Genomic DNA, 11419 nt, shown 5'->3' on the forward strand with positions numbered 1-11419 from the left:
TATTTATTTTTTTATTATAACAAACAAAAACACTTTTGTTTCGTCAATTTTAGTTAAGTATTAGTAGATATGTGATATAGTTGAGAAAATTTAATCTTTTATATTATTTCATTGTAATTATTTATTATGTAGATTGATATTTTGATTATTTAAAATATTATAATGTTGTTCAACAATTTTTAAAAAATTATATGCGTAATTTATCTGTTTGTAAAATTATAAGTCGATACTATAATTTTTAACTAGTATAATTATAATTAGGTGTAATAAAACTGGTTCAAAAAGATAGGATAAAACGGACTGACCCATTAATTTTTATTTATTTTTTAAAATTTCTTACTTTTACGCTTGTGTGAAAAAGTCAAATTAATATATCTCTTGTTTTACAATAAATAAATAAATTATCAATTAGAAAAATAAAACATTTGAATATAATTCAACTTACTTGAACTTAAATATAAAGTTTTTGACTTTCCAAAAATTTAAACTAAATTAAAGTAATTTATTTTTAACTAAACTCATAATCAAATAATTCATACATGTTTATCTACTTTGACATCTTTAGATTATCGGGCCTAATATAAATTTCAATTGCCCATTATGAGTATTTCGAAGAGATAACGTACATGCAAATAAATTAACTTTAATTTGTTGCATTTAATTTACTTTTTCTTTGGTAATGTTCAATCACGTTTCTCTTTGATTAAATCGATTTAATGTATATATTTTTGATCCGTTCCATTTACAAAATTATAATTTAGTATTCCACCGAATAGGTCAAATGTTGAGAGGAAAGTATGCGAAAAACCTCGTAAAATACTTCTCTTTCTCCCTTCCTCGTGTCAATTCTGAAGGACCCACTAAACCTAACATCTTCTCCCACACTTCACACTTCTTCTCATTACAAAATAATTTTCAGAGTCACCCCTTAATGAAAAGTCCTCGCATACAGTGTTCACATTTTCTCTAATAAAAACTACAATTAAAATCAAATATTCACTCTTTAAATTAACCTTTTTCTGTTACAATGAATGTATAATATTCTTTGCTACCGCGTAATTTTGGCCTTCTTAAACATGAATTGAATTTATTTTTCATTAATATTATAAACGATTAAATAGTTATTATATCAAGACGATAGGAAGTGGAGCAGGAAGTGAAACGTGGTGGCCAAGCAAAATTGTTATGGTCCTTCGACTTTTTGTTGACATGAAAACGCACAGTATATTTAAGTAGGCAAGTGGGGGATGAGACGTTGATGTTATTGTTTGGGTGTGGGGAACAGACATTTGACAAAGATTTCCATCCAATGGTCGCAAAGTCAATTAAAGCTTATTAACGCAGAAAGATTAGTACAATTTTTATAATTCTGAAACCACCAACAGAAAGAAAATTAAATTAAAGTTCAACAAGAGATGAGAAGGTCCAATATATCACACCATGTACAAAATTTACATTCTCATGTTTCTCCATTTTTTCTCACTCCCATCATCACAACATCATTAATTCTCCCTCCAACTTTGTTTCTTTGGGACCCATTTACCCTTTACCCATACCTAATTATCTCACTTCACCATTTTCTGATCTTTCCACCGCTTGATGCAAGCCACGTGTCCTGTTCCACACTCTCCGTGCATGAACCAGCATGCGGAAATTGGAGATTGATTTGAAAATAAAATCGAAACTGAATTGCTATAATTATGGACATTAGGTTAGTTGGGAGGAGAAAGGAAATCAAAAGTCATAGCCATGTGAATCAGAATCAATGTATCAGATTCTGAATTCTCTGCATGAACCACCAAAACAAAATTTTAAATTTGATAAAAAATGCATTTTAATTAGTATAAAGCAAATCAGTTTTATTTTTAAAAGACGTAATAATAAAACTCTAATTTCTTGGCATTACGATATAAAAAATATGGAGATGAATAGAAAGTGAGTGATTTATTGCATTGTAGGGTAGGGGTATGCATGAAATGGAAAGTTTACTATTTGCAGAAAAAATATCAAAACATATATTTATAATATTAATTTAAAAAATTGGACAAAAATGGGATCCTACGGTATGATGTACGTATAGAGTATGTTGATGGAGGAAGGAACAGATGGAGAAAAGGGTCCCACTGGAGAAAGATGTGTTTATTTATTAGGGAAATGGTGAAAGAGTGATGAAGTAGGGAAGGAAATGCGTTACAGCTAGGTGGGGTAGGGTACCTTTGTTTGCCTCAACTCTACCATCTTTCTACTTTTTTAAACTATTTTGGTCAAAAATCACATCTTTACTATCTAAACAAATTTTGGGAATCAAAACAATCATATTTTCTTTGCTTTTTGGGTTTCAAAAGCAGAAGATTAATTGGAATGAGTGAGAATTAAAATTAAAAGAAGATTAAATGTGAAATAATTAATTATAAATTATGTGAAAAATCCACAACTTAAAATGATAACTGTAAATAAATTAAAGGACGAATTTCAGTCATATTTAAAAAGTCAACGAGTGTTTCATCAACAAGTTGACGTAATATTATGATGTTATCAAAAATTTTATGTAATTAATAAATTATACTAGTAAAATATAAAAATTACACTACCTAGATGATCAATTTTCTTTGAGTTTAATCGATTCCGTCAATTTTAAATTATTTAATCAAAATACTCAAATCCATCTTTTTTTTATATATAATGCTTTCAATTGAGGATCTAAAATTAATAAAATGACTGTAAGAAATTAATTTAAAAGTAGGAAAAAATTATAACTGAATTAATTTGTGTTGACTTAAATTAAGTTTTCAATTCTTATTATTTATTTTTATTGATTTAAATTTTTTATTTCTATTACGTAGTTTATTAATTAATTCGTGAAGTCATATTTAGAAGTAAAATTAAATGTTTTTATCTTATATCAACATTTTTAGTGTATTCATTAATTTTCAATGTATTTAATGAAAAAACATTGAATAATTATAAAAAAATAAATACTATTTAATATTGGTATCAATATTTGCTATAAAAACACTAAACATTGTTATACATATAAAAGTCTATAATGGATTGTATCTTTAACTATAATCAATTATATTTATCTATTTTTTTCATAAGAATATATACTTTAGATATAATTAATTATGACTTATTCAAACCTTTAATCTCTAAAGTTACTTGTAAAAAATCCTAGCAGAATTAATCATAATCAACCAAGGTAATCCTAAAAGCAAAGGTGATTGGGACGATTATAAAAAAAAATTAACTTTTTATTATTTATAAATAACTGATTGTTATTATTTTTTATCATTAAAATAAGTTTTTCAATTTTTTTTCTAAATCCATAGTTTTGGAGTAACAAAACAACACAAGATTTTACATCAATATTTCGATTCTCCCCTATATGCAGTAACTTAATCTACAAATTAAGTTTTTTTCCAGAAAGTATAGTATTTACAATACTATCTTTCACTCTTTAGGGAATAGTCTTCTTCACCTCTGATATTCTCTGCAACTTCTCAACAGGTGGAGTGATATTCCTTCGTGGCAATGGAAATAAAATAAACATGTTTTGAAAAGTCAAATTATTAATAGATTAATTAATAAAAAGATCAACATAAAATCTCAATGAAATTTAACATATATGTGTATCACTTTTCCATAAAATTAATAATTACTTCAGCATAAACGAAGAATTAACTTAAAATTTTCACTTGATATTCATGGTTTGAGATCTTTGGACGGCTCTTAGCAGCACAAGAAAACCCAAAGATTATCTCTCCATCTTAGTAAGCTAAAAGACTAACTCCACTAATACTTCCTCCCTCATAAACAAATAAATATAACAGCATATGCACTCAGAAATTGATACTAATTCAATTTCTAAGATCTCACAAAAACTAACAAAACTTAACCATAATAACACCAAAACTTATAATAAATATTGTAAATTATTCCTATGCACTTCTGCAAAACTTAGGCACAAGGTATGTTGAGGGGCTCCTCGGTCCAACCAGCAAACTCTTCAGCACAGAAATCGCCAAAATCAAAATCAGGAAGCTTACTAGGCTCATTGTTATCAAATCCACAAATACGAATATCTTCCAAGCCACCAAAATCGTCAAATCCCTGACCATAATCCTCAAGAGATACCCAATCAAAATCAAGACCAAAGTCTGGTTCGGCACCAGACGCAAGAGCAGCAGTAGAACTGTTGAATAGTGATGGCAAGTTCAAAAGACTCAAATCTGGAATTTCAAGTTCAGCAAATTCAGAAACCAAATCATTAGCCTCAAAAGCTTCTTCACTCAAAACACTACCATTGTCAATGGGTCTGGAAGATGAAGAATCCAACTCAAGCACAGAAGAAGGTGATGGGTGCGACAAAACATCTTCTGAGTCATCAGAGGTAGTAGAAAACTTCTCGGAAACAGACACAGCAGCAGCAGCAGCAGCATCAGAAGAGTTACAGCATATACTCTTTTCAGAAGTTGTGGGCAAAGGCTCAGAAATATTTTTGTAGGCTCGTGCCTTAGCCTTGGCTTCAAACTCAAGCCTTCTGGCCTCGTAGGCTTGAGAAGCCTCTTCCGCAGTGTTGAAAGTACCAAGCCATATACGAGTACTCTGAAAAGGGTCACGAATCTCAGCAGCCCATTTACCCCATTTTCTCTGCCTAACACCTCTGTATTTCCCAGAAGTGTTCCTCCTTGATGATGGGGTTTGGGTCAAAACCCTCTTCTTTGTCTGGGGTTGACCTTCAATGCAAACCCTCACCCTCACCGCATTGCTGTTGCTATTCACCTCGAAGGAATTGGTTTCAGGAGAGGTGAAAGCCTCAGGAAGAGGTGGGAGAGGGATCTCACAAAAGCTTCTCTTTGCTTTTTTCGATCTCTGAATCACCTCTGACTCATCATCGGATGAATCAGTGGCATCAGGATCGTTGTAAATTATACGCAGTTTTCTCGTTGCTTTGGACTCTTGCACGGAGTGGTGAGGCCTCTGCTTCGGTTTAGAAGCCAGTTGTTTCCGAGAATCGGGCATGGTGGAAAAAAAATTTGAGGAAAAACCCTCTAAAAACCCTCAGAATTCGTAAGAGAGAACCGAGAAATGAAGGAAAGTAAGAAGAAAATCAAAGGAAGAGCCAGCAGAAGAAGGTAATCAAAACTCTGAAGGTCTCAAGTTAAATCCCCTCTTAAGAATATGAAAAGACAAGAAAATCTCTGTATATGAAAGCCGCCGTAACACTCCACTCCGCAACAAGTCCTGTTCCAAAACCAGAAGGAGAACATCAGACCAATAAACAGAACAAAACTAAGAAAAAACAAATATGAAAAGCAGTCCAAACAAAGAAACAAACCTTTTTGACCTCAATCGCATTGAAACAGGTGGCTTCAGGCTATTATCACTGAGTATGCAGTGTCGCATACACCAAGAGGAAGAGGCAAACACAGAGAACACAATCTCAGATAGAATCGAAAAGAGAGAAAAAGAAACACAAATTATAGAGAGCTTCAACGGAGCCCCAATCACTGCCAGAATAAATCCAGACGACATAAATCCACCGCTTGCCTGCCCTTTTTTGAAGACAGATCCTCCTAGAAACGCAGAAATAAAACTCTCTTCACCCGTCCAGTAAGAACAGAAAAAAGATTCAACAAGTCCAGAGATACAGATATATATGTAACAAACAATCAAAACCAAAACCAAAACTAGTATGGGTTCAGTGCTGAGATTAAAAGGAAAAGAGAAAGATTACAAATATATGGACCAGATTTTTTTCTCCCCTCACATAAAATAGGGTGTTTCCTATCGATCTGTGAAATATATTTATATAAAATAGCCGACCTGGGTACGACAGAGGACACAGTGAGTGTAAATCTCCATACAACATGAGCAGAGTGAGAATTTTTTAAAGGAGAGAGAAAAAGACATTTCATAATAACAATAATAATAATAATGGTGTTTTAATCTGATGGGATTCTCGAGGCGAAGAAAAGAAAAAAAATTAACGGAGAAGATGGAAAGAACACAGTCTACAATGAAATTTACCTTGTTTGTTTTGGTGAGACGGAGGAAGCTAGTCTGTCTTTCCCTCTGTCTCTCTCTTGTGTCTGTCTGTGTCTGCTATTGGCAGTGGTTTCTCTCACAGCGAGTGGCCCCTCTCTGCTCTTTTTCTATTCTACACAACACACCCTTCACCCATTCGCTTTTTTTTTTTTTTATCGCCGGTCAAAAATTCGCATTTAATGGGCCCGAGTAGGTAAAACATATAAATATTAATTCTGCCAAAACATTATATTTATTTCCATTATTATGTCGAGCTGGCATGGGGCTGTGTGAGTGTGAAACATTAAGCATACATTAACCATGCATGACCCATCAACATGCTGCATGTATATCATGCCCTCATACTGTAACGTCTTCAGTTACTCCCTTGGAATCCGATGCTTCTGTTCCCCACGCGTGAATCCAACGTTCAGATGATGAATCTCACCTCAGGTGAATCACACGCGCCTTGATGAGATACTGGAATAAGGTCGTCTCTGATATGCAGCTTTTTACGCCGCCAAGGATGACTAACCAAAGGAACGATTCAGTTGCCTACAAAATCATCAGAACGGATACATTATATTTACGGGAAGATGCTAATATTGGTGTCTTCTCTCCTGGTCGCCGAGTATATTAATAAATGATATTTTATTTAAATTTAAAGGAAAAAAAAAGTAAAAGATACCAAAATTAAAGTAACAAAGTTGGTTTATTTTACTGTTATACTGTATTCTTTTTAACCAATTTGTTTGATTTTTTCAACCTACTTTTTACCTGAATTGTACAAAAAAAACATCATTTTTTTTTTCAATATATTATTTATAGAAGATATGTTTATTTAAATATAGTGATTTAACTATTTACATATTACTAATAATATGAACAAAAGATTTTTCTGTATATTATTTTATAAAAACAAATATCTCATATCTTGTATAATTGTGATTGTATAACTATTTAACTATTTACATATTACTAATATACACTAATATCTCATATCTTATATAATAAAAGAAATAAAGTATAGGATAAAAAGTTTCCCCAATATACACCTACTTTTGTAAAATATGTATTAAGATTAGTGTATACTATTTTAGAAAGATATAGTGTATTTTAATGTGCTTTATAGTGTATCAATTATATTTTAATGTGCTTTATAGTGTATTTTTATATTAGTTCATTTTAATACCGTCGGAAAATAAATAAATGTCTGAGATGATAATTATGCTATAAAAAGTGGAAAAAAATAGCGTAAGATAGGAAAGAAAAATATACCATATTTATATATTTTTATAAAGTAATTTATTTAATATTTCTTATTGTCCCGGTAATAAACTTATATTAGTGTTTTTAATAATTCAAAATCCTATATGTTCTTTCCAAAAATAAATATAGTTTTATATTTTAATTAGCATATAAATCTCAAAACTTTGTATCATTTTAGAAACAAAGAACAGGTTGTTAAATTGAAAAGTGAAATGCTATATTTTATTTTATTTTTTTTATTTTTTCTAAATAAATTTTGTGTATTAAAGAGGTAAGATTATATTTTATTTAGAATAGACAAAATTAAATAATATATATTTAAATACATATATAATCTACATCAACGTAAAAGATAAGTAAATAAGTAAATGTACATCTCATTATCAATCTGTTAGATTCTGTTTTTCTATCATATATTTGTTTATAAAATATTAGTGATATTTTTTTAAACTTGTATCTACATTTAGATACTTACATATATCCATAAATATTTAAAATATATATATTTTATAAATTTTAAAAATAAAATTATAAATATATAAAATATAATATAAATTAATTTCTATTTTAATTAAATTTAATATAATAACATATAAATTAAATTTTAATTTTAAACTTTTATGAGTGAATAATAAATATTTGTTACAGCAAATTCATTTATATATGATATTAAAATATTTATTATCCGCAGATAATAAATATTTTTATACTACTTTAAGGTTAAATAATAAAAATATCCTCGATTTAATTATGATATGTGTTCAATATTAACATATAGTATAAACATGAGTTTATTTATATTTATTTAATATTGCATATTAATGCTATTATCAAAATTTATACAAGAACAAATTCTTGAACAAGTAGAACTAGATTTGGAGGTTATAAAAATATAATATTGTCCAAATTGTCAAAACAGCATACATGTAAAACTTATATGAAAGAAAAAAGCTAGTATCATATTCTGGTTCACCATCAAACTCTCTGTTCGTCCTTCTTCTTTCTGCCCACCCAAATTAAGAAATTCACTCTCTCATTTTTTTCACGAGATTATTGTAGACAAAGAAGTGGTAGATTATATCATCATTGGAGAGTGGAAGAGAGTAAATTCAAAATTTAAATCATAAATTTTGGAGTTAAAATATCCTAGATTTATGTGAAACTAAATTAATTTAATCTTTGAAAATAAAATATAACATAAAATAATTTAGTTTAGTTCTTCTGCTTTTATGAGATTTTAATCAAGTTAAATTGATAAAAAAATGTTGATTTAATTTAAGTCGTCCATCGAAAAAATATAAGGTCGCATAACTATTACATTTATCTTCATCAAAATATATATATATATATATATATATATATATATATATATATATATATATATATATTCCAATAACATTAAAATTTTGTAAATTAAAAAAAATATTACTTTCAACATATAAATTAAAAATAATGTATAATTTGTAATTTATTTTGAACGATGAAAGAGAGTAAATTCAAAATTTAAATCATAAATTTTAGAGTTAAAATGTCCTAGATTTATGCGAAACTAAATTAATTTTATCTTTGAAAAAAATATATAACTTAAATTAATTTAGTTTAGTTCTTCTGATTTTATGAAATTTTAATCAAGTTAAATTGATAAAAATAAATGTTGATTTAATTTAAGTCGTACATTTAAAAAGTAAAAGGTCACATTGAAAAGTCGTATATTAATATTAATATTATTTTATTAGAATATATATATATATATATATATATATATATATATTTCCAACACTAAAATTTTGTAATTTTTTTTTTTACTTTCAACATATAAATTAAAAATAATGTATAATTTGTAATTTATTTCAGTATGAAAGAAACAACAAATGAAATTTGAAAATTGCTTATACTTTTAATATTGGATTTAATTGTCACTTTAAATTTATTAATCTTTTTCACCTTCCATTCCAAATCAATTTCATAATTTTTTAGGAATGTAGATTAAACCCACGATCTCTCATGTCCTCCTTTCCAATTTCAACACTAAATAATCTTATAATTTCTATATTAATATCAAGTTATCATCACCCTACTATCAAATGGTAGATAATAAATATTAATATGTCTTTAAATATTCATCAATAATTTGTTATTTATTATAATTCCACATTAGCAAATACTTACATAGTTCATAAAAAGTTGTGATATAAAGATCTCTTGCGATTTTTATCGAAAAAGGTTTCATCTATATTATATTATGATATTCATAGAAGGTAAGAACCACACCCATTAAATAGAAACACGATGATACAAATATTACAATATGCTATAGAAAACTAATATATTACATTCCTCCCTTGAGCACGATATGACCAGTGCCAACTTGGAATCTCTCTAACAACCACAGTTTGCAACACATCAAGACCTATCCTTTCTTTTATATCAAATACCAAACACGTCCTCACTACTTTTCTTAATAAATTGGTGTGGGGAACAAGAAACGGTAGTGATCTCACTTTTCAGTTTTTGTTGGCTAATGCTTTAAGATGGTTTAAATACTAATTAAACCATTTTTATTACAAGTTATAAATAATAAAACAAAATCGTCAGTTATGTAAATTGAAAAAAATAAAAAAATATTGAACGTGCGGGGATAATGTCTTATTCATTAGTGTTGTGAATAAACAAGTTCCAGCAGATCATGTTGGTTCATATCTCAGTACTATTAATACGAGGGCTACAAGAAGATCACGTGATGCGAGCGTGTGTGCAGATGGTGTGTGGTGCATAATTCGGTGTTCCATGTAAGATATTTTTCACTTGTCATTATGGGAGTCACGTGACACATGCCATGATGTGTATGCATATTATGTGATGAATAATATGAATGTATGGATGGTGATGATGATGATGATGGTGTTTGACCACTAGAGTGTGGGGTGGGGAAAAAGAAGGAACTAAAAGCATGTGGGATACGGAATAAATGGAATGAGTGAGAGAGTGAGAAAGAATTGGTTGCTTCGATTTCCCGCCAATAACACCGACGTGGAACCCACAGGCATGTTTGGCGCGAAAATGTCCGAAAGACGTGGGACACGTGGTGAGTGATGGGACAAGTGTCTTTCGTAGGTGGGTGCGTGGAAAGTGCTGATGCCGCTCCCTTTTGTCCGAGCTAAATACTCACACACTGCTGCTGACGTGGCCTTCAATATTTAATATGCCCAATACTACCACACCTCACTATTTTCTTCCCACCAAACCCGTCTTTTTCTACACTCTACGTATCTCTACGTATAACCTACACTTCACACTCTACACCCACAACCACTCCAATAAAAATAAATCATCCTTAATTCTATTAAATATTATTATCTTTTCCATTTTCCAACCTTACCTTGCCAAAATATTGTTACTTTATATTTATTTTTCACACTTTATATCACCGTCACTAACTGATATAAGTTCATCATTTACTGGGATATCAAACTCGCCACCACTTTAATAATTAGATCACTTTACTTATATAAGTCAAAACGATAACTATTGTAGGCATAGAAGTCGGTGATTTTTTAGTTTAGGTACAGTTGGTGAGTGATAAATTAGATTATTTCTCTCAAAGCATTGATACACATAAATAAACAAATTTGTTATGTTTTATTATCACTACAAGGTATATCAACCCAATACTTTTCAATCACATAATTAAAGCCACAAGGAAAGTGACTACCATATATCACGTGGCATTGATTTTTCACGAAGGAGATTAATCGCAATGAAAAGTATAATTAATAACATAAAATGGTCAACAACTTATTAAGGAACTAAAAGTTTTTTTTTTCTTTTTAGAAGATTAAATGAAAAAAATGTTGAGAAAACAATGACACTTTAAAAAATTGAAGATGAAACACAATATGATTATCACATTTTACTGTTTGATATGAATAATACAATTGGTACAACATGTTGTAAATGTATTAGAAAATTATTTAAATGAATATTTTTTATTGATAATTTAGGTTTTATAAATTTTAACAAATAAAAATGAGAATCCAAATTTATTCAGAAAAAACTATATTTTTTTTTCTAACTCAGTTTTCTCTCGACACCTTTCCATTTTTTTAGAAAAAATTCAATTTTG

At 29.1% G+C, this 11419-nt stretch overlaps 1 protein-coding gene across 1 annotated transcript; it reads right to left on the reverse strand.

Annotated features, from left to right (window-relative positions):
• Positions 1–3615: 3615 nt before the first annotated feature.
• On the reverse strand, positions 3616–5820 carry LOC114191693 (ethylene-responsive transcription factor ERF118-like). The gene is made up of 2 exons (XM_028081041.1): positions 5339–5820; positions 3616–5244 (listed from the first exon to the last, which is right to left on the reverse strand). The coding sequence occupies exon 2, from the start codon at positions 5020–5022 to the stop codon at positions 3958–3960; it is 1065 nt and encodes a 354-aa protein (XP_027936842.1). The 5' UTR covers positions 5023–5244; positions 5339–5820; the 3' UTR covers positions 3616–3957.
• Positions 5821–11419: the final 5599 nt, after the last annotated feature.

This window comes from Vigna unguiculata, chromosome 7, assembly GCF_004118075.2.
Source record: "Vigna unguiculata cultivar IT97K-499-35 chromosome 7, ASM411807v1, whole genome shotgun sequence".
In the NCBI taxonomy this organism is placed as follows: domain Eukaryota; kingdom Viridiplantae; phylum Streptophyta; class Magnoliopsida; order Fabales; family Fabaceae; genus Vigna; species Vigna unguiculata.

What these genes read in the sequence shown, in the direction of transcription:
- LOC114191693 (XM_028081041.1), bottom strand. Translation starts at nt 5,022, where the DNA reads ATGCCCGATTCTCGGAAACAACTGGCTTCTAAACCGAAGCAGAGGCCT.